The 23,828-nt window shown below is 42.8% G+C and overlaps 2 protein-coding genes across 8 annotated transcripts; one reads left to right on the top strand and one right to left on the bottom strand.

The window, feature by feature from the left end:
- Window positions 1-876: 876 nt before the first annotated feature.
- Window positions 877-12,091, top strand: GTPBP4 (GTP binding protein 4). Its single transcript, XM_050311629.1, has 17 exons — window positions 877-978; window positions 1,607-1,777; window positions 3,054-3,157; window positions 3,233-3,369; window positions 4,362-4,462; window positions 4,853-4,945; window positions 5,458-5,649; window positions 5,739-5,804; window positions 6,480-6,569; window positions 6,984-7,094; window positions 7,353-7,430; window positions 7,539-7,590; window positions 8,131-8,231; window positions 9,078-9,275; window positions 10,140-10,205; window positions 11,283-11,417; window positions 11,895-12,091. Exons 1-17 carry the CDS (start codon window positions 931-933, stop codon window positions 12,045-12,047), a joined length of 1,896 nt encoding a protein of 631 aa, XP_050167586.1. The 5' UTR covers window positions 877-930; the 3' UTR covers window positions 12,048-12,091.
- Window positions 12,092-13,476: 1,385 nt separating this feature from the next.
- Window positions 13,477-20,356, bottom strand: IDI1 (isopentenyl-diphosphate delta isomerase 1). Of its 7 annotated transcripts, none has more exons than XM_050311640.1 (5): window positions 20,238-20,356; window positions 18,758-18,921; window positions 17,675-17,767; window positions 16,362-16,492; window positions 13,477-15,328 (listed from the first exon to the last, which is right to left on the bottom strand). In XM_050311640.1, exons 1-5 carry the CDS (start codon window positions 20,327-20,329, stop codon window positions 15,011-15,013), a joined length of 798 nt encoding a protein of 265 aa, XP_050167597.1. In that variant the 5' UTR covers window positions 20,330-20,356; the 3' UTR covers window positions 13,477-15,010. The 7 variants fall into 7 exon arrangements, with proteins under 7 accessions (XP_050167597.1, XP_050167605.1, XP_050167614.1 ...); XM_050311648.1 differs by having other exon boundaries at window positions 18,758-18,918; window positions 20,238-20,353; XM_050311657.1 differs by lacking the exon at window positions 20,238-20,356 and adding an exon at window positions 19,960-19,970.
- Between the last annotated feature and the right edge of the window lie 3,472 nt (window positions 20,357-23,828).

The following is a 23,828-nucleotide window of genomic DNA, read 5'->3' as shown; positions in this document are numbered from 1 at the left end:
GCACAGGTCCTATGAGGGAGCTGGGGTTGTTTAGCCTGAAGAAAAGGCGCCTCAGGGGCTCCTTACATTATTGCTCACTACAGCTCCCCAAAACGAGGTTGTAGCCAGGTGGGGGTCAGTCTCTTCTCCCAGGCAACCAGCAATAGGAGAAGAGGACATAGCCTCAACCTGCGCCAGAGGAGGTTTAGGTTGGACATTAGGAAGAATTTCTCTACAGAAAGGGTGCTCAGACATTGGAATGGTTTGCCCAGGGAGGTGGTGGTGGAGTCACTGGCCCTGGGGGTGTTTAAGGAAAGACTGGGCGTGCAGTGCCGTGTCTGTTGGTGTTGTTCAGTCCTAGGTTGGAATTGATGATTTCAAGAGGGCTTTTCCAACCTAACTGAGTCTCGTGATTCTTGCACAATCCCGAGATGCTCTTCCAGGCATCCCTCGAGGAGTCCCATGGCTGAGGGCAGTGACCCTGGGTGACCCAGCGCTGCTCCAGCTGACCCGTGTGGGCACCTGGGGGACACAGCGCTGTCCGCCTGCTGTGGCAGCCTGGGGAGGAGACGAGACGGGGCACCCTTGGTACTGATAAGGTTTTGGGGGTCCTTTCCCCCATCCTTATTCTCCGTTCATTTGCGGTCCTAAAGGGAATCAACCTCTACAGATCAGTGTAGAGCGTGAGGATGCATTTTGCCTTCTCGGCCCTACGGGGCACAAGGCATGGCTGCACTAGACCACACCAGTGAGCCATAGCTCGAACCCTGCTCGCCATCAGCCCTTTCTCCGGGAAAACCCCGACCGGGCCCTGAGCTCCTCCCTCTCTCCCTCCTCTTCCTTCCTCCCTCCCTCCCCTCCATTCCCTTCCCTCCTCCCTCTCTCCCTTCCTCTCGCGAGAGCCCCGTCCACGTTCCCTTTCCGGCGCGTGGCGCGGCGGCGGCGGCCGCCATGGCGCTGTACAACTTCAAGAAGATCACGGTGGTCCCGTCCGCCAAGGTACGACCGCGCTCCCCTCCCGCACCCTCCCTTCCCCGGCCCCTGCTCCGGCCCTCCGCGCCGCCCGTCCCGCCCGGCGCCTCCCGAGCGCCGCGCTGCCCTCCCCGCCCCAGCCGCGGTGCCGGCGTGGCCTCGGCCTTTGCCTCCCCCTCCCGCGGGAGCCGTGGGCTCGCCCTGGGCTGGCGCTGCTGGGCCCGGCGGCCCGTACCATGTACAGCGCGGGGGGTGCTGCCGGAGGGAATCCCGAGTGGGGATCCTGGGGCAGCGCTTCCCCTCAGCCCCGCGCGGTGCCTGAGCGGCCCTCAAGGAAGTCGCTCCTGTTTCCCAAACCTGTCTGACACCGAGCCTCGTCACAGCGTGCTCTTTGAGAATATATCCCTCTGCTAGAGCGAGGCGTTCGGGCACTAGTTTAAGCGCGGGGCTCGGCGTGGGCAGCCCGGGGTTGGTGGAAAGGGGAACCCGACAGGGAGTGCAAATCGCGTGTTACAGGGTGGGAACCTGCCCCGAAACGCCCCTGTCAAACCCTGGGCGTGCTCAGCTGGTCAGCTCCTCCACCGAAAGGAAATCGATGGCTTTACACAAGAACCCGGCAATTTCGTGTGATTTAATCACGTTTCTTTAATTGCAGGACTTCATAGATCTGACGTTGTCAAAGACGCAGCGGAAGACCCCCACTGTCATTCATAAACATTATCAAATCCATCGGATTCGGCATTTTTATATGCGAAAAGTCAAATATACTCAGCAGAATTACCACGACAGGCTCACGCAGATCTTGACAGATTTCCCCAAGTTAGATGTAAGTGTTCTGTTGCTTGATCATAAAGGAACTTTGCTTGCATAGTGTCAGGAATACTTCAGCAGTGTATCTCTTTTATTTGAGTTTATTTTGGCCTGAGCAGCAACTTGCTGATTCACTATGTAGATGATTTTGACTGATTCCTAGTAGATTTTACTGGCAGGAGTTGCAGGCAGATTTGTTCTGCAAAAATACTGTGTTCCTTCTGAGAAAGTAAGTTTCTGCCCATGGACGGTCATTAAAGGTTTTACAGGCTTTGAGCTGGTCAAATATGTTTGCCAGAAGCTGCTGCTGAATGAAGAGAAAGTGGGTGGGGTTTTTTAAGTATGTTGTGTTTTTTTATTTCTTTTTTTTTGTGTATGCATATGTAAAGTGTGCTTATGGTTAGTCTTCCCTAGAAAATATGTGCAGGAAGTAAGAAATACCCTAATATATCACATTGCTTCCCTTCTTTAGAAGTTACTTTGAAAACATGAACGTTGTTCTTGGCCCCATAAAGAGCAGTGTTGCAAACAAGCTCTGACAGGGTGCACATACTGTTAAGTTCCCAACAATTGTGATTGAATCCATGTGTCCAGTGGGGCTTTTATGGGCAGTTTTCTGCTTATGTTTAAATTGTTGGCCTGCAACCATATTTTTTCTTTATGTTTTCATATCCAGTGACTATTAGTGCAGAATTCCCAGAAATACGTTCTGGATTCTTTTTTAACATCACATGCTGAAGATTTCGCAAATAAATACATAAGTAGCTGAAATACTTGGTTTAGAAGGTTTTAACCAGAGTTGCTGATTCCTTGGAAAGCTAAAGGATTTATTTGGGTATTAAACCTTTTTATCCAGTCTTGCACGGAATTTAGTGTAGCACTCCAAAAAAATGAGGAATGAATAATGTTGCTGTGTTTCCAGTATAGTATGAATTCCCTTTTAGAGACTATTTCTGTAGGCTTCTTGCAATTTCTTACTTAAAAAAGAAAGCCTTCAGAGTTGTAGTGTGAAGTATTTTCAAACCAGAAGATCAGATGGAAATTCCATATGAGTAAATGCAAGATTTGTTTGACAAGAAATTCAAAGTGATGAAGATTTATGCATTTAGTGACCAAGCAGATTATTTTCCATACATAATATAGTAATGAAAACTGATTGGCTTTTAGTGACATTTGTGTTGCTGTACTGGAGAAAAAAAAAAAAAACACAACAACTTACATAGTGTCTAAGAAATAGTCATCCTAAGGAAGGAAAATACAAGGCTTAATTTAATATTATGCTTTTGTTTTAGGATATTCATCCTTTTTATGCAGATTTGATGAACGTTCTGTATGACAAAGACCACTACAAGCTGGCTTTGGGACAGATTAATATTGCCAAGAATCTGATTGACAAGTAAGAGTCATTGATTTCTCTGATTCTGTCCCTGCTTGGTTGGTTGTTGGCTCAGTTCTTCCTTCTTGCCCCCAGTGTTGCCAAGGACTATGTGCGGCTGATGAAATACGGAGACTCTCTTTACCGCTGCAAACAGCTCAAACGTGCAGCCCTGGGGCGGATGTGCACCATCATCAAAAGGCAGAAACAAAGCCTGGAATACTTGGAACAAGGTTTGTGTTACATACAGGGTACAAAAAAATACATGTGAGTTGGATATAAAGTTTATTACACTTAACGAAAGTGAAAAGAATGTGTTTAGTACAGAATATAGGCACAGGAAACACAGAAACAGTTTCAAAATCCCCAAATACTTAGAATTTTATCTTTTAACAAAATAGTTTTCTCTTTGGATATTCTTTAAATTTTATGGTATTGCTAACCAAAAACGTTATAAACTTTTTTCTTTGCTTAAAAGTCACAGCAGTGCTTTTATTTACCATTGTTTAGCCTGGAGAAGAGGAGGCTCAGGGGAAACCTCATCACTCTCTACAACTCCCTGAAAGGAGGTTGTAACCAGGTGGGGGTTGGTCTCTTCTCCCAGGCAATCAGCAGCAGGACAAGAGGGCATGGGCTTAAGCTCTGCCAGGGGAGGTTTAGGTTGGATATTAGAAAGAAGTTCTTTACAGAGAGAGTGATCAGGCATTGGAATGGCCTGCCCAGAGAGGTGTTGGATTCACCGTCCCTGGAGGTTTTTAAGATGAGGCTGGATGTGGCACTGAGTGCCATGATCTAGTAATCACAGTGGGGTTGGATCAGCAGTTGGACTTGATGATCTTGGAGGTCTCTTCCAACTCAGTTAATTCTGTGATTCTATGATTCTTGTCACTAGCATATATTCAAAAAATAGTGCTAAACATTTTGCAAACATTATGCCTTACTTCAATCAGACCTACTAATCCCTCAGGTTATGTTGCCTGATTTGCTGGGATCATTCTAGCTATAATATATGATATTATAGCTCTTAATTTTTTTAGTATTTCTGAAATTTTTTTGTACATAGATACTTGTGTAGCCTGCAGATATTCTGCCTTTTCATAAATGATCATATCATAATATCAGAAAAGTTATTTTTTATATAAACAACTTAGCATATGTATTTTTATCCCATTTCAGTAAAACTTAAATTATCGCAGATATTTAAAACCGTCTTTTAACATTTCAGTGCGACAACATTTGTCTCGTTTGCCAACCATTGACCCCAACACACGAACTCTTCTGTTGTGTGGCTACCCGAATGTTGGGAAGTCCAGCTTTATAAATAAGGTATGTGACTGGTTTTCTCAAAAATAAAAATTGAGGTACCATTTAATTAAAATAAGGCAGCATTTAAAGAATTTGGTGTTGTTGTGGTACTGCCTGTGTGAGCGGTAGCAAATTCAAGTGTCTGAGTAGAGGTTGAATGAAATTCCTGGGGGGATAAATGGAAAATTATGATACATTTCACCCTTAAAAATCCTTTTATTTTCTGAAATAGCGTGTATGCCATTAGCATATTTTCTGATAGAAAAATGCTTGCAGAGAAGTAGAATAGCCATTTTTTAGCCTTTTTTTAGTTTTTTTCCTGTACCGAAGGAAGTGCTTTATAATTATGATATACTACTTGCAACTTCAGGAAATTTAAAATAAATATGCATGACTTAATCTTGTTTTAAGGTTACAAGAGCAGATGTAGAAGTGCAGCCTTATGCCTTTACCACAAAATCCCTCTTTGTGGGACATATGGATTATAGGTATCTACGTTGGCAGGTAAGAACTGTTACTGTTTTGCATTCCCTTGAAAGAATGAGTTGTTTGTAACCTGACTTGCCATTTTGTCATGGGAGTTGTGTTTTTGTGTCTTCATGAGATGTGCTCTGCCTGAGAGTTGCTGTGCAACGTACAGTCTGCCAAATGAGGGCAGCAGTCACAATCCGTTCTCAAAATGTACACGTACGGGTGTGTTTTCAATTTGAGGGAAGAAGGGAAATGGAATTTTTGACTAAAGACTGCTCACTTTTTATCACTGTCAGATTCTGGGCCAGTTTGGGGCAGTGCTTTCCCTGCCTCTTCAGTACTTGACGTATTGTTATGCCAAAATCTTCTCCCATTTCTCCATTTTCACATTCTCAATTTGGCCGAGTTTACAGCAATTTGTGACTGAAAGGAAAGAACATTGCTGTCTTAAAAGAAGACAATATTGATGGTGAATCAAGCACATGTTCCAAAACACTCAGTTGATTATCCTGTAATAACACCTGACTTAATGATGCTAATTGTAGGTAGTAGATACTCCTGGTATTTTGGATCATCCCCTGGAGGACAGGAACACCATCGAGATGCAGGCCATCACTGCCCTGGCACACCTGCGTGCTGCGGTGCTGTACGTGATGGATGTGTCTGAGCAGTGTGGGCACAGCCTGGAGGAGCAGGTGGAGCTCTTCAGGAACATTAAGCCTTTGTTTGCTAACAAGGTGAGTTTGGTTCACATTATTAATAAACCCCAAGGTTTTGTAATATGGTAACTTGAGTTACGATTTTTGTTTTTCCTCCTTTTTATTAGCCGCTTATAATTGTTGCAAACAAATGTGATGTGAAGAGGATTGCAGAACTTCCTGAAGAGAGTCAGGTTAGGATACTTCTCCACCTTTCTCCTGTCTTCTGACATTTACAAAAATACCATGTTCAAGTGTTGTGGATGGTTATAATTTCTATTGGACCAAAACTTTTACATAATCATTTCTTTATCAAACTGTTTTAATGGAAAGCAGCTTTCCAGGTCTTTACTTTTCTTTATTACTGTCTAATGCAGATCCTTGCTTGAATATCATAAATGCCAAACAGCAGGTCCTTAGTTGTTTGAGTAGTCTCTGACACTATGAGAACCTTCAATTACTGCTGTAGATGGAAGTTAGACAATAGCCTTGTTCAGTTATCATTTCAGTGAGAGTTCAGAGACAGCACTAGACTGAGGTGTTGCTTGAACAGTCGCAGCAGAAGGTCCAGCAGGGCTAATTCTTTTGTGTTAACAGGTTAAAGCACACACAGAATTTGTGTTTCACTGTTTTTTTCCCCCCTTATGGGTCATCTGTAGGTGCTTTTTAGAAAGTAGTTATTTACTTAGAAAATAAGAAAGATATTAAATAGAACTGTAGTTGTAAACTTTCTGTCACCCTTTTAGAAACCTAATAAAATAGTAACACGTCGCATGTATTAATACTGGATTGAGATTTCTGTTCTTAACGCGTTAGTATGTTAAGAAATGCACAGAATGTCATTATTTGGGAAAATTTTTGTATTTTAGAAAATTTTTGAAGCTTTTGAAGCAGAAGGATTTTCTGTAATAGAGACAAGTACTCTAACTGAAGAAGGTGTAATCCAGGTTAAAACAGAGGTACGTCTCTTCTCTCAGTTTCATTCCAAATGAATGGAATTGCCTCACTTGTATTAATTTAATGACAATTAAACTGTGCATTATAGTGATAAACTTTAAAAATGTTTTCCTTTATAGCTTGTTGATCCTCAGTGGACTTGAGTGAAAATGGAAAACAATGTCTAATACAAATCATAATTTTAAAAAAACGTTTTTTCTGAGTCCTGTTGCTTTCTCTTATCGTCAGATCATTGTTAAAAAAATAGGTATCTGTGTATGCATCTTCCCATTATACTTTTTACAATGTTTTCTTGAGAGTTAGAGTAAGAAATTAGAAGATGTGAAGCTGGATATTTGGGATTGAAAGCCTGTGGTGTCTTTTGTTGTATCTGGAAGGCTTCGTTCCTCACCTAATGTTGCCATGTGCACTTCCAGGCCTGTGACAGACTGTTGGCCCATCGTGTTGATACTAAAATGAAAGGAAATAAAGTGAATGAAGTATTGAATAGATTACACTTGGCCATGCCAACCAAAAGAGATAACAAGGTAGGCTACGTGTTTGCACTATCTAATGTACTTGCCAGTACTCTTAAGTAGGATAGGAATTCTCTCGATATGTGAACAGATTCATGGGGTGAAATTTTCTTATTTATCACCTTTAAGTACCTTTCCTGGGGGGAGAGTCAGCTTGGGGTTTTGTATTCTTCAGAAATGCGTTACAATGCAGCTGGTGATTTGTAGCAGTATTAAAAAAAATGATTCAGAGTTCTCTTCCCTTTTTTTATTGGGGTGGATTAATTCCAGGAGCGGCTGCCTTTTATACCCGAGGGAGTAGTAGCACGTAAGAAACGCATGGAAGTGGACACTCCCAAGAGGAAGTTGGTAAGTGGCATCTCTTTATTAGGAACTTGGCAGGCAGATTTTAGATTTGCTTTATTATCCTCTAGATTCTAGATTAGGTGGTATATAAAGCCATGTCTGTCTTTTCAGGAGAGAGATATTGAACTGGAAATGGGAGATGATTATATTTTGGATCTTCAGAGTAAGTATTACATAAGAATTGGTATTATTTTTAAGCAATAAAGTTTGGCTACGTCAGTCTTAAAGGGGAAATACCTAAACCTGACTCTTTTCAACCAGAACTGTTGATCTTCTGTGACTGTTTCTTGTTTCATAATGTCACTCAGTTGTTTTCCATTTTAGAGTCACAGACATAAAATGAGTGGTCTGATGATTCAAGTGATTTTTACCTTCCATTCTACGGTGTATTACCTCATTAATTCTTGATGCTGTCTCTGTTAGGAAAGTATCAGTATGAGAGAGACTGCCTGATTGTGTTTCAGCTGGGTATTTGTTGGCTATTATGGCTTGGCAGTGGATCCTACTATTATTGAATAGTATTTGATGGTGGGATGGAGATCAGAAGTATTTGTGAATATGTCAGAGATGCTGCCAAGTTCTTGACCCTTAGGGGATATTGTGCTTTTTTTTTTCCCAGTTGTGATCTTCAGGTTGTTTTCTGTCATTAAACATTCTTTGAAATTAATTTTGTCTCTTTATTAACTTCTGTTGTGTTTTTAAGAATACTGGGACTTAATGAATGCATCTGAGAAATACGACAAGATACCAGAGATATGGGAAGGTCATAATATACTTGACTACATTGATCCAGAAATAATGAAAGTGAGTTTTCCGTTAGTTGTTTTACACTTTTGTTGCCTCTTTATCTGTATTTGTTTAGTGTAAGTTACTATTTGTAGATTAAAAGCAGTATATCATGAGAACATGTTCTTTTTTATGTTGTTTGCATTTGCCATGAGAAAAGATACTGTTTTTTGAATGACTGAGGACAGAATTTCATAATGGAGAATTGCTTTACCTTGTCAGAATGATGGTGATCTTATCTTTTCCATCCTAAAATATGAGGTTTGCACGAGAAGTTGTATTTCTTCATTCTTTGACTACAGCCAGAAGAAATGTAGCTATCAAAATTTATATATTATTAATAATATGGAGTTCATCCATCACATTCATGTCTACTGGAGTATGATGTTATAGGAAATGGACTGAATTCTCAATTTATGACCTTTTGATTTAATAACAAGCACTGCTTGGATTTCTGCTAGCTGTTAAGGAGGAGTAGTCAGTGCAGCCCACGGAGCCTGCCAGTTGTGCAGTTGGGTTCCTCTGAACTATTGGTATTCAGTGACTCTGCTGAATGTGGAAAGAGAAGGGTTTTTCAGAGTGTTTCCAGAAATGGCACAGCAGGCAGAGTTCACAAGATAGTACAGCTGCTCTCATGCACTGAGCAGCTTCCGGTGATGGAGGAAGTGTGCACAGTAATGTGCCCAGAGGTTCACAGTAATCAACATCACCAGCTGCATTAATTGTCGCTGGAGGGGTCATTATCAGGTAACAGATTCCCTTCTTGAAAGGACTGCGTGTCATGGCCCTGGGCTGTGGAGAAATGTAACGTTAAAGACTGTAAGTCAAGGATCTGATTTCCATTTCACCTTTTCAAAATGTAAGAAACTGGAAGAATTGGAGAAAGAGGAAGAGCTGAGAGAAGCTGCTGGAGAATATGACAGCGAGCCAGAGAGTGAGGATGAAGAAATGATGGAAATCCGTCGATTGGCAAAGAAGATCCGAGAAAAGAAGAAACTGAAAATCCTGCAGTCAAAGGAAAAAGATGTTCATGGTCCAAGGATGCCCAGAACAGCTAAAAAGGTGAGTATAGAACGTGTTCTGTAACAAAATCTTGCTGCTGTGTAATAACATAATGAAAACCTGGAACAGTACCAGTTAGTGGCACTGATGGCTTTTTCTCCTGCTTGGCTCACTTGCTTCCTTCTGTCCTCCCTGGAGTCCTGGTAACTACTTAGCTGTGGAGGCCATACCACATGAGGGATACTTTACAAAAGTGTTTCTTTTGTAAAATTCCAGATATATTGCAGAAAAAGTTTTTTAATAACACAATTCAGTTTGTTTAATTGAGTTATTGTATAATTTTATTGTTTTTCTTGTTGGTTGGTTGTTTTAAATTCAAATAATTAGAAGAATTGGATAATTACTTAAAGTCGCAATCACGTAAAATTTTTTCTGAGGCTCTCTCAGTGCTCGAAAAGATGTTGTTTCTTTTTGGAAGCCAGGTATTACCCTTTCTGATGGCAGAATCTCTTGTGACCAGTCCAGGATGATTGCAAATTACTAAACTCGTAACTACACATTTTGAGAAAGTGAATCTAGCTGATGTTGCTCCTAGTATCTCTTACCTTCTTCAACGTGTGTGCCTTTTGGGAGAAAAGGAAATATTTCTGACTGAAATACCTCTCTTTGCCTTTCAAAAAAGGCAAAATATTTATGAGATCTTTAGAAAATGCTGGGCCATTGCAGTCTGTGAAGCAGGATTTATGGGTGAAGAGAATTAAGTTGCAAAAAAATAAAATATGAAGGTAGGACTTCAATTATCTGCTTCTGGGATGTGACAAAGGAAAAATACATAGTGAATATAATGGTCTTGTGGTGGTATATTGAGATAAGGTGGAACCATTTTTTTCTGAAAGAAGTGTTTTCTTGACTGTCTTTTTGCAGGTCCAGCGGAAGGTGCTGGAGAAGGAAATGACTGATCTTGGACTTGACATGACTAATAAAGATGATGTAAGTTTTTGCTAATTAAACACAATGTTTATCGGAAATAGATTTAAATTTAAATGCTTATTACAGTCAACACAAGAGAGAAGGGGGATCTGTTAAGGACAAACTAGAAACCCCAGATGAGGCAGTTGCACTGCAATTTTTGGAGTGATGTGATCAAAACAAGTTGGGCAAGCTGAAAAACTAACATTTACCAAGAATCACATATGTATGTGCACTGCCTTCTTGGAATTTATGTAGGGTTCAAGAATGGTTTTGGTTAAATATACTTCTTAATTTTCAAGTTTGCTGTGTTGGCTGAGACTGACAGAAATAGTAATAATGACACGTCAGGCTTATCTTTTTACAGTTCACGCATTCTCTGAGCTGTAATTGAAATTTTTGAGGGCAGCTGGCATCTTTAGATAAAGTAACTAAAGCTAAAGTACTTCAAACATAGATTTGCCTTCAGGAGACATATTAACTGAAATTGGGGAAAAAAAATCCATTTTGTGCAGCAAATCCAGCAGTATTATGGCTCTCTAGATCTTGAGACCTCAAATTCTTTAGCTAAACAAGGAGTAAGGAAACAAGGAATGTCAGCACTGTCTGAAGCAAGCACTTACTGTTCTCAGAGCTGACATCTGTTTGATGTAGGAATGATCTCAGTGAGAAGGAATTTAATACTTAGGCTATAGCATGGTAAGTCTTCATGTCTGAAATTCTTAGGGCTTTGCCCCGTACACAGGACACTAATTGGGGTAGGTTTCTTCATTGCTTTTTTGCTGTTGCAAAATTGCTTCAGCATTGCTATCCATTAACTTGTATCTTTTTATGAATTACTTACCAGTGTACTCAGAAAACCCAGAAAACTGTGGTTAATAATTGTAGAGGGAAAAAGTTAATGTTCACTGAAATGTGAGTGTTACTGAGGACAGGGAGTCAGTGACCAACAGCTGGCAATATCTTTATGCTACTATGGAATAACCAATATGATTTATCACAGCAGTACACATCCTGTTTTTCCTCTGATTAGAAATGGAGCATGTCTGAGCTGATTGTTTCTGGTTTTAATGACTAAAGTGATGTTTTAAATTTCAGGCACATTATGTGAGAAGGTCCCGTAGCACCACAAGGAAACGTAAACGTGATGAGTCTGAAACCCCCAAATCCGTGGCACGGAGCCGGAGCTGCTCCCGCACACCCCGGGATGTGTCTGGACTTCGTGATGAAAAGGTGTGTTATTTACCCCTATGGCACTTGAACCAGCATGACTGTACTTAAACCAGCTCCTGGGAAACTTCAGAGCAGGCTGCTTATGGTTGTCCAGAGTTCATGTTGGGTCTCTTTGCAGCTTCAGCATCTTGAACTCTCTGTATTTCAGGAATGCCAAGTTCATTCTTAAAAATAACTTAAAAATACAGACCAAGGGAGCACATTTTAAATTTTTGTCTCTAAATCCAAGTCTGAGGAAAGAATTCTACCAACTGTAGTAGAACTACCACCTTTAGTGAGGGAGGAATTCCAGGGGTAACATGATCCTATGTTAGTGTACTGGAAAAAGTTCTGCTGAGGCTACAGTGCTGGTGCTCCAGAGTTGGGTGTGTGAATGTCCTTGTTAAAACCATCCAGCTTAGTGGGTTTTTGAAAGGTAAAGCTTGTTACCCGAGTTACTGTGGAAGTTACTCTGCATGTTTTTTTGTTTTTAAATAGATGGTGAAGAAGGTCAAGACCATGGCAAAGAAAGCTCAGAAGAAGATGAATCGTCTGGGCAGGAAAGGAGAGGCAGACAGACACATATTTGACTTGAAGCCAAAACATCTACTGGCTGGAAAGAGAAAATCTGGTAAAACACAGAGAAGATAAACAGTCTTGTGAATCAAAATTAAAAACTAAGTTTATTAAATTAATTTCTAGTCCTGTCTTCCTTTTACTATTAGAAAGTGTTTAAGAAGCACGTAGTTTGCGTTGGTGGTTAAGATAATTCAAGCTCAAAGTTCTAATACCTTGGTCTTGTAGTTCTTCTAAGCAATACAGTGAGAAATTTCTCAATACCAGTGGCAGAAACCCATTTCTGGACTGACATAAAAGTTACTTAAGTTTCATTTTATTCCTGACTTTCATGTATCAGTAAAGTATTTAGATTTCTATCTAAAACTAATCTAGAGTGAAGTTAAACCTAAAAATGTGAACTACCTGTTAAAATACTATCCAAACTAAAAATGCCCAGCTTCACAAAGGTTTGGGTTTCTGTGTGCAAGTAATTCTTTGATGTATAGAAGGTGATGAGTTTATGTTGCAGGTGAAGGCTGAAATTGGTGGGGAAGTAACAAGGAACTTAACAAGGACTGCACCAAGTTGGTGTTTGAGCACTGAACCAGTTTTGAATGCAGGGAGAAATGCTGCCAGATTACTGAGCTAAATGGTGACTGAAACTGGAGGAGAAATTGCAGTTTTAGTACCGACCTGCCATCTGTAATAACAGCATGGGCAGGGAAGGTTACACCTTAAAACTGTTAATTTTTCAGTTTAATAATAATATTTCGGATATATAGAGAATGAGGGTCAGACTGACATTTGGTCTTGAGTACATGTGAGTTATGCTGCTGTCACCCCCTGCTTAGGAAACAATTTCTCTTCAGGAATGTCAACACTGTCTGAAGCAAGCACTATCTGTTCAAGGCAAAAGATATTGTCAAATGTGAAATATTTCCTTTTTGTCCTTACTCGGTCAATTCTTCCCAGAGGATAGTAAAGTTATGCATTATAAATGCCTGAACAGTACACTTGAAATGCACGTTAAAAACTAACACTCACTTGAAAAAAGTAGGGGGGGAGAACCCTTAAATTTATTTATTTTTAAATACTACAAGTGAGAAGAGTGTTCACATATCAGCCTTAGCATACTGGATCTTCATCTGTAAATCCATATTGTTTCCCTCATCTATTTTGTGTATTAATTTTGGTATTAAAACACATTGTAAAGACGTTCAATGTCAAAAAAAACTTTGATAACAGAACTTCTAAGGGATGTTGAGGAAGTGTTTAGCAAAACTTTTCTTTCACCTGCCTTATGCACAATATTTCCACTTCTGGATATGCTTTGCCAGCTTTTGCTCCAAGTTGGCCCTTTGAACTAGAAAAGCAGAACTTTGTTGTTAATAGATCTGTGCCCTGCTGCCCCCCTCCTGCTGCTTTAGTGGTGTGTAAGAGGCAGGATGGTTTTCATAGTGTAGTGATGACAGAGATTATTCTTGTGTGGCTTCATGTCTGAAAAGAAAACAACAGTCCAGGGTTTTAGGTTACGTATTTTAATCATAATCTTTAAGATAATCCTAGATTTAAAAAGCATTTGAAGTATTTGAAAAGAACTGTAATTACCTACAGCTGGATAACACAGTTGATTGCAGTGAAGTGGAGGGAGCTGCTCCATCGCAGCACTGTTCCCTCCCCCACTGTTATTTACTTCAGTACATCAGTTCTGGTCAACATACAACAATCTTGGCTTTAAAACCCTTTAAGTGTTCAACCACTGAGATGGTGGTGCAGAGAAGCTTCAGTGCTGCAGTCACAACTGGGGTGAGAAAGAGAAACTCTGACCACAGGAAAAAGTTAATTTCACCCTTAAACCAGACACGGACTGGTTACAACCGTGTTTTCCGTCCAATGAGAAGTGGAATGACAAACATCCTATTTCATTAAGACACCTCTAGGAAAAGTTAGCTTAGGAAATCTAGTTTGAGTAGTGTGCTAACAGAAGAAATCACAATTAAGCTTTTTTAGAGAAAAAACCCCCCCAAAATTAATTCAAACTGAGAGACGAGTATTTGTCTTATTGAAAAACAGCTTCCATTTTACTCATGTACTAGCCATTGACTGCAAGATCAAAAAGGATTAGCTCTGGTACAGTTTCTAACTAACTGACATCAAGATTCAGTGTAAGCCCAGAACTTGTCAGTCTTGAATTCTGGAGTTCAGTGGGTTTGAGTAGTCCGGGAATGACTAGTACAAGAGATGTTTCAGGAGAAAAAAATGTTTCAAGATGCCTTTATTTTCTGGAAGATAGAGAAGAGCCATTTAGTGCATATCCCATCTCCAAAGACAGGCTACTTCTTGTATTAGGCACCATTTACATTTGGCATAATTAACCCTTTTGTTATGCAAGAGATGTCCAGTACTCAGACTTCAAATAACCAGAAAAGGGTGTTGGGGAGAAAAACCCAAACAGGCCACCCACTGTTTGTTATCTAAAGCCTTGACACACAACTCAGCACTCCAAAGTGAAACTCACTCCACCCTGACAATCCAATTACTTAAGCTTTTATGTGTTTGGTTAATTACAGAGTACAGTAGCTGAAGAGATTTGCTTTCTGCAATTAAAATAATCCTGATTACTTTGCACTAATTGCTTTTTTCTTCAGCCAACATCAGTGCAGAACCCAAATTCACGGGTAATCATTTCAGTCATGGTCCCGTTGAGTGGGAAGGGACCAACCCTCCCAGCTGAGCCAGGCTCCCTTCCCCAGGTGTGCAGTGCACACATGGGGTGAGGATCTTTCACCAGGCAATGGGGAAAGAGGAACCCAGGGGGTTCATGCCATTGTTCCCCATTTTACATTAGATCAAGGTAATTTGCACAGGAGAACAAGGATGAGGGGGCAGAGAAGGTGATGAAAGCAGAAGAAAAAACATTGGCTATAACAACCTCCATACCAAGATACTAAATGTGCTCCAGGTGGACCAATTCTCTGCACCCAAGTCATGATTTACCACAGTGTCAACGAGACAGCACATCACTGCTGGCCTTCAGCACATTTTACCCCAGCTATTTACATTCGGTGTATTTTTTCATGCTCAACAAATTTGTTCAAGTTATTTAAGTTATCCCACCACTTGAACAGAAAGGTCTCTGCTATGAGCTTAAACCATGGAGTGATCTTCACTTCATTCTTGGCAGCTTTGTCCAGGAGCTGTTTCAGTTCTTTCTGTGTCACGTAGCAGTAGCTTTGGATCTCGTTGGGGTCGGGATTCAGTGTCACATCCTTCTGTACAAATAAGATATAGTCTATCTCGTGTTCTCCCCAGATCCCATCAGACTTGGCCTTGTAATGAATTCGTGTCAGGTAGGAGATTTCTTCTGGAGTTACCTAAAACCAAAACACTTGTGAGTGTCAGACCAGAACAACTGCCCTGCTGGGCACCGCAATACTATTATCAGCTATCATCCTCTATTCCTTAGAAGTTATTTTCTCCCAAGTGTACAACTGCAATGTACACTTCTTCACAAGTTACTACAAAAAGAAATTTTAAAGCACTTTGATGGTGTGACTGGCACAGCATTTCTCTAATCAGACTTGCCCTGTAGTATTTTCAGTGCATTTCTCCTACACAGCGAATTTTAAGTAACGTTTACCAGACCTTACCATACACTTACTGAGTGCTGGTGAGCACAAACACTTGCACCTACCCCTCACCTCCCAAGGAAAGGGCCTGGCAACTACTTGAAGCTGAGGTCAGAGCTGTGTAACTCCTGACCTCCAGGGATCCCTGTGAATTGCAGACTGGGTGGTGAGCTCTGGGCACCGCCTCATCCCCATATTTCCCAGGAGCACTGGGAGCTGCTGCTCTGTGTCCCATGGCAGAAACGTAATTTATGTGGAATTAACGTGGAAAGAGATATCAACCCAGAGCATAATTCACCCTGCTCTCTGTGCACCCCCAAACTGCCTCCAGAAAGGAAGGTACCAGAAGTGGGCTGTGTGACCACAGGAACAGCAAGTACTCAGGCCACCCAAATTCCCACAGAAAAGTCAGGATTGCAGAGGGGCTTGTCCACAGGTCCTGGCAGCAGGCTCACAGCAATGCCCTCCAGGAGCACCAGGTGTAGTGAGCACATACAACACTCTGCCATCAGCAGCCAGTTAGACATGGAGCCATGCAATCCTTCATTAGAGTGTGATTTACTCTTTGGCTCATATTCAGGGGAATATTCTAAAATACCACCTACTGGGATAAGCTTTTGAGAGTATGGAATAGAGGAGTCTCAAGTTCACTCAGTTCTCTACACCTCCAAAGCTAAATGCATTTTCAGGTTTGAGGCTGACCCTGCCTGCCACACACAGTTAGTTGGTAAACTGGCAAACGTTGACTAGAATTCCTGTTTCTCCCTCCTTCCTTTACCTGCTCCATGGGAATTCCTAACTCTGCTTTCAGTCGTCTCTGTGCTGCTCTCCGAACACCGATGGCATCCTTTTCTTCCAGTTCTAGTGGGTGGCTTAGAGGGTGGCTGCAACAAGTGTTGGTAAAACAATCTGCAAGAAGTTTGGATCAGTACATTTTTGACATGTATAAAGCACCAGGAAAAAAACCCAACAAAACAATCAAACGCCCCAGAGGCCAGTTATTCAACACATCACATCTTTGCTTTGCTTTCCCAGAGGAGGGTCACAGGTGGAGGATATTTTCAACTATTATTTGTCTTTACATATTTTGCACTGGGATTTGCTGATGCACGTGCAGACAGGCATTCTTATCCCCAAGACACCATCTGCTTAGAGAGCCAGTTTCTAAAGACCTTGTTTATCCCTCAAATACTAATTAAAATTACTTTTGGGAGTTTATATGCAACAGAATATTGAAAATATTTCCAGAGCTTCAAGACCAGCTGACAGTAGAATTACATACAAAGTTTATACTTTTGTTTAAAGGACAGCCCATCTATACTCTTTTTCAACCTTCTGTCTATAAAAATCAAGCTCAAAAGCATCTGAAATAGAATAACTACAAACCATACTCAAGCATTTCGGTTTTAATTTTTTAATTTAATGGTTTTAATTCACTGCTAACCAATCAATTGCTAAAGTAAAGATTCCTTTGGAAGGAAGAAACAGGTCTTTCCTCCTTAAGTTGGAAATTCTTGAATTTGTTTTCCATTGAAAATTCTATAACAGACAAGTGAATGCTCCCTCCAACATGTCTTATGTAAGCTACTTTTCTTTCATTCCCCTTGTTATTTTTATGCCTCTCCATTTGCATGGCCACGCAGTCTCACTTCTTGTATAGTTAAAGAAGTGTTTTTAAGACATATACAGACAAAGGTCCACAGATTTCCCAGGCACCAGGGCTCTGACATCAGCTTTTACAGTGCAATGAGACACTCTCCACAGATACCAGAGCCATTTCTTCAACTCCAGTAAATATGTCTTGTAAACAACACACCCTCTGCCCTTGCATCCACAGGATCAAACCTGTCAGGGAACAATTCTTTCCCAAGAACTTAAATAACAATACCCTAGTGTTCCCACCATCTTACTTCATCCACAAGATAGGTACAACTTGACTAGAACTCTTAAAAGTACTGGAAGTATCTCCTCTCCAAAGCAGTAAATTCTAAAACTTCAGAATGAATTACACTGCAGGATTAGATGGAGGTATTTTTTTTAAATGCTGATTTCGATAAAACACTTTGATAAATACAATGTTTCAGTACTAACCTGGAAATGTAATTTTTGCATTTGACCTCTGCTGCAGCAACAGTTTATTTTCTGTATTAAATAAGAAAACACTGAAAGCTCGGTGCAGTAAACCTAAAAGTGAAAAATAAAAAAATCCTGAGCTACTTAACAGAGGAGAAAAAGAACATATGAAGACAGTTTAAGGGCTTAGAATGGCCTCATTCCTGGGTAATCCAATTTAAAACTAATATAGGTTAAAAAACGAGGATTTGATAACTCAGAGCTACTATTCAGGTTTCTATGTCAGCTTAGGCAAAACACTATGAAATTAGAAAAGTGTTAAGAACAACAATGCAACAGAAGAGATCTACTCAACTCAGTTCACAGTTCTGAAGATGCACATTTGGGCAAGCTTCCAAGGAGGGCTAAGCATCCATAAAATAACTATCAAAAAGAGATGACTCAAAAAATCCAAAAAAACTGTACAGAATCTCAAGAACTGCAAAGGTACAAGGAAAACAGGCTCCCTTACAAACAGTATAAGTGCAGAACTGCTGTTTTCTTCACCTTTCGAGTTTGTCATTCCTCATTCTCCAGGAAGATGCTTCCCTCAGCTTCATAAAAGGAGGTCACACACCACTATGAGAGATTCGTGAATCTGACCAACCTCGAATAAACCCACAGTCACTTAAACCCCTTGTTATCATCAGTATTTGAAGTAGAACTCTGTGTGAACTACTTCAGAATCAAAGTCTCTTCTACTTGTAAAGAACTCAGCAAAGAAGCAAGTGGCATTCTTCAGAAAAGAGAATCAGGTGTCTATAAGAGGAGAAAAAATTCTATTTCATCTTCAAAATATGATTCAAAAGTATTTATCAAGACATAGCTTGTATCTGCAATCACACATTTCTCTCCTTTGCAACTGCCTCTAATTCAGTGTTCCTCATATTACAGAATTTTAACATTAGATACTGTTCGCTGGGGAGGAGGTGCTGTGGGAATTGCTCTAATTGGATCCAACACTCATCTAAGATTAAGGCTTCAGTTTAATCATGACTCTACTTCTGAAAATACTCAGTGGTTTGAACTTAATGGTTCAGATAAAAGGTAAGTAAGCTGTACCTTTATCAATGTTTTCATTCAAGTGGCAGTTTTTCTTGGTATCTGCTCCAATCTTTTTGTCATTTTCATCAATAAGGATGCACATCTCTGCCAAGAGCTGCACCTGCTGCTCGTCCAGGTGGTCTGTGTTTACTTCAGGCATGATGATGGTAGCACAGGTTCTACTGAAAACAAACAATGAGCAGTCATTCAGGAACAACAACATCTGCAAGGCTGTGGGCAGACCGTGAGAAACAATCAAACGACTCGGTTTTCTGACATGGTGTAAACAGTGCACTAATCGTATTTTGGGGAAGGGGGTTATACGCTGTTTAGGTTCCTGAAATTGCTCAAAAGCAATCGCCGCCCTTCCCCGAGCCTCTGCCGCCGTGTGTGCTCCCCAGCTCAGCCACAGACGGGTCAGCCTGGAAGGGGCCACAGCGGGTAATCCGGCCCGGCCTCCCTGCCTAAGCGGGGCCGTCCCAGAGCACATGGCACAGGATCTGTCCAGACGGTCCTGGGATATCTCCAGTGAGGGAGACTCCACACCCTCTCTGGGCAACCTGTTCCAGTGCTCGGTCGCTGCACATTAAAGAAGTTTATCCTCATGGTCTTCCTATGCATCAGCTTCTGCCCGCTGCCTCTTGTCCTATTGCTGGGCACTATGGAAAAGAGCCTGGATCTTGGCACCTCCGCTTCAGACATTTATACACACTGACGGGGACCCCTCTCAGCCGTCTCTTCTCGAGGCTGAACAGGCCCAGCTCCCTCAGCCTTTCCTCGCAAGAGAGAGATGCTCCAGTCCCTCCATCACCCTCGCTGCCCTGCGCTGACCCGCTCCGGCAGCTCCACGTCCCTCCGGTACTGAGGAACCCAGAACTGGACACAGCGCTCCCGACGCGCCTCACCGGGGCTGAGGAGAGGAGCAGGATCACCGCCGGTGCCCTCAGCAGCGCTGTCCCCGCGCTGTCCTCGCTCACCCCCGCGCTGTCCCCGCTCACCCCCGCGCTGTCCCCGCTCGTCCCCGCTCACCCCCGCGCTGTCCCCGCGCTGTCCCCGCGCTATCCCCGCGCTATCCCCGCGCTGTCCCCGCTCACCCCCGCGCTGTCCCCGCGCTGTCCCCGCTCACCCCCGCGCTGTCCCCGCTCACCTCCGCGCTGTCCCGCGCTGTCCCCGCTCACCTCCGCGCTGTCCCCGCTCACCCCCGCGCTGTCCCCGCTCACCTCCGCGCTGTCCCCGCGCTGTCCCCGCGCTGTCCCCGCTCACCCCCGCGCTGTCCCCGCGCTGTCCCCGCTCACCCCCGCGCTGTCCTCGCTCACCCCCGCGCTGTCCCCGCGCTGTCCCCGCGCTATCCCCGCGCTATCCCCGCGCTGTCCCCGCGCTGTCCCCGCGCTATCCCCGCGCTGTCCCCGCTCACCCCCGCGCTGTCCCCGCTCACCCCCGCGCTGTCCCCGCTCACCTCCGCGCTGTCCCCGCTCACCCCCGCGCTGTCCCCGCTCACCTCCGCGCCCGCCCGGCCGGTTCCTCAGGGCCCCTCCGTCCCCGCGCGCTCCGCAGGACCCCGCGCCCGGCCCCGCGCAGCGCGCGCCACATCGCGCGGCCCACCACCTCCGCCAATGGCGGCGCCGCGCGGCGCTGACGTCACCCCATCGCCCGATCGCCCCACTGCGGCGCGGGGGGCGGGGCCAGCAGTGACAGAGGGGAGAGGCGGCACGAGCAGCCAATTGCGACGCGGCGGGGGGAGGGCTGGCCAATAGGAAGAGACAGTAGCGGCGGGGCGGCCAATGGGAGCGGGGCGGCCAATGGGAGCGGGGCGGCCGCTTTGAACCCCGCCCCTCAGGGCGGGAGGGGCTGTCTGAGGAACTGACCCCGGCACAGGCGGACTGGGATCGGGAGGACAGCGGGCTCCCTTAGCAGGGAGAATCCTTCAGTTTCTCCCAGTAACCAGGAATCACAGAATTAATTGGGCAGGAAAAGACATCTGAGGTTATCGAGTCCAGCCTATGACCCAGCATCATCCTGCCGGTCAACCAGACCATGACACCAAGAGCCACGTCCGGTCTTCCCTTAAACGCCTCCAGGGACCTCCCTGGGCATCCCATTCCAGTGTCTAAAGCTTGACTAATTTCTAACATTGAGCGCTGCCTGTTGTCTTTTCACCCATCCACGAAAAGCGAAGGACCGCGCCCAAGCGCCGCTCCTGCAGATGTGGGGGTGTTCGTGGAATTCCTGCTCAGCTCCGGGACTGTTTCAAGCGGCAGCCACAAGTGCGGGTCTGTAGAGCCGCAGGGCGTTTTGGCACATCCAATCTTGGGCGCTTTTCTGTGCTCCATAGCAGCTCCCCTTGAGCCCAAGGTTCATATGTGCCACGCAGCTGGGGCGCTCACAGATGGGTCAATTGTCCCCTCTCCTGCACTGAGAGCTACGGCTTGTGGAAAACAGTTCCTGTGCTAGTCAAGCTCTGAAATTGCCTGAATCATCATGTTCTTGAGGGGCAGAGAAAGAAATACCCAGTTTCTGTGAAGGAATGGAGCATAGGCAAGATGTCAAGATGAACTGGTCAGATAGGGGAGTTATAGATGTGCACAGATAGAGGGAGAGAAACTTCAATAGCAGCCTCTAGAAACTTCACACCACCACAGCTGAGTACCTTCTCAGCAAGTCTTTTACTGTTTTATTGCCTGTCCACATATTTGGATTTATAACTAGATTCCATAAAAGGCCTAGAAGTGACATTTCACATGCCCTGGGGACATGGCTCTTTCTGATAGTCTCTCAGCACAAGTTCCAGTATTTCCATCTGGTGGGTTTGATTTTTCCTGAGAACAGGACAGATGGCCTGTCATTTAGAGATACCATTATCAGCACAAAATGTTCAAATGGACAGTTAATATTTTACAAGGGTGGTATCTTACAGTGTTCCCCTATGCAGAGCTTCATGAAAGGAGTGTGGAAGTGGTTTAAGTAGAAGCCGTTTGAAACCAGCAGAGCATCAAAAGTAAAAAAAAAAAAAAAAACCAAAAAACCCCAAAAAACAAAAGGTAAGAAAGAGTAAGAATGACCCAGCTGCTGCATTTCCCTTTAACTACATAAAATATAACCTCAGATCATTGGTATGAATTAATTAAAATTAGTATTAAATGTTAATGTTTTGCTATTCATCAATGTACTACAAATTTAATGTTATCATAAGAGCATTAACATAAATATGTACTCTCACAAAGGACTGAAATGTACACAGATTACTTTTTATTGACTTTACTTATCATTACAGATTACTTATTGCTGAGTCACTGTTTGGCATGAAAACACAGTAACTGGAGACTGAGCTTTGTTGAAATAGGGAGAACATCCTTTACCACATCAATCACTTGCTCATTTGATTGTTCCAGATGAAAAAAATCTGTAATTTTTTCTTCAATTATTTCCCTAATGTAACCAAACAAGCTACAAAAAACCATCAAAAATGTAACTACTGAGATGGACAAACCAGCACTTCATAGGGAGACAACAGAGTTAACAAGCAGCTCTCCTGCAAGTGAAGCTCTTTGGGAATAGGAAGTTCTACCCTGAGAGGCAGAGGTGGGGTCTGTACATGAGGCACAACTGATGTGTGACACCAATGAGCAGGTGTGCACAGTGATGTTCAGGCTACACAGCAGAGGGAAACATAAAAAAAAAGTCCTTATAGATAACTGAGAAAAGGAAAGAGATTCTTATTTTCCTTATAATAGCTATTGAGAACTGCTATACAGGCACTTTTGAACCTGACAGTCAGAAACAACTACAGTTTCTGTCTTGCCCAGACAAACAAAGCACTTCACCTGCAGCAAGGCTGGTGAGCACCTAGTGACAAGTCCTGGATAATGACAGGCAAAGTAGGAGGCACAAAAGATGACAGAGACAAACCCAAACATTTTCACAAAACAAACAAGGGAGAAACCTCCCAAGCCTTTAACCAAAATCACTTTCAGGATCAGGTGTTTTATGTCACCTGTATCATCTTTCATCTCGCTCTGCTCCAGACTTTCTTTGTACCTTCAAAGCTCTTTGTGATGAAAATAAAGCATCCCAATTTTTGTAGTGGTACGCACCTCACTGAAACCTCAGAGCTTTTACTCCACCCCACGTAAACAGAAGAATGCCTGAAGTGACATATAAATGCCTTTGAGACTTAATTTATGCATCTCCTGAAGCCTGCTGACTAATTTCAAACACTACAAACAAGGGGAAAACCTTTTCCTGTCACCATTGGGAAGGCTTTAATTTTACCTGAAAATCCAAACAGCTGCAAATCACTGACAGGCTTTTGCTGTCTACGAAAATAAAGGGAAATGCAACCTCCGTCAAACTGGAGGAGAACATTTTAATTCTCCAGCAAGTTAAACAAAAATATAGTAAAACACAGGATGAAGTAAATTCTGAACAAACTTGGTATTTGACCCCTGTCTAGAAAGCATAGACTGCTGAAACATGCTTGTCCTCATTTTTCAGATTTGCCAAGGAATATTAATGGTTTTTCCCACACTTCACATCCAACTTTCTTCTTTTTCATCTTCCTGCTCACTTGCTCTGATGTTTCAGACTTCCAGTTCACCCTTCTCAGCTATAGAACTATCCTTTTCCCTCATCTCCCTGGAGAATTCCCCTTGAAAGTCTGCTCCTGCCTTGGAGTCATAGCTCTCCAGAAAATATTTGTCTAAGTGATCCACTTAGGTGCAGAGTGAACAACCACCCGAGTTTTATCTGAAATGGGAGGTAAATACCTCCCGTTCTTAACTAATCTGCTGTTGTTTACTTGAATCTGCTTTCTTAAACGGCCTGTTTCAGGGAAGAGGGTTGGCTTCAGCTTGCTTCAGGGAAGACAGATGGCTTTGTAGTAAAAATGTAATACATGAATGCTAAATATATAAGCAGGATGTTGTATTTGCATTTAGGTTTGCTATCTCAAGCGTGATGGAAAGAGTGCTATGATGGACGGCTTCCAAATGTTTTTGTACAGCACAAGGTGAATGAATAACGGTATAAGAAACGGCTCTTTTAGGAAGGAGTTATTAGAAATATTCCTATATGAAGAAGTAATGCTTAATCT

This window comes from Myiozetetes cayanensis, unplaced genomic scaffold (assembly GCF_022539395.1).
Source record: "Myiozetetes cayanensis isolate MyiCay16 unplaced genomic scaffold, myiCay2020 scf1, whole genome shotgun sequence".
NCBI classification, from domain to species: Eukaryota; Metazoa; Chordata; class Aves; order Passeriformes; family Tyrannidae; genus Myiozetetes; species Myiozetetes cayanensis.
The sequence above is the reverse complement of the archived record's forward strand: the minus strand, read 5'-3'. Positions and strand labels throughout refer to the sequence as shown.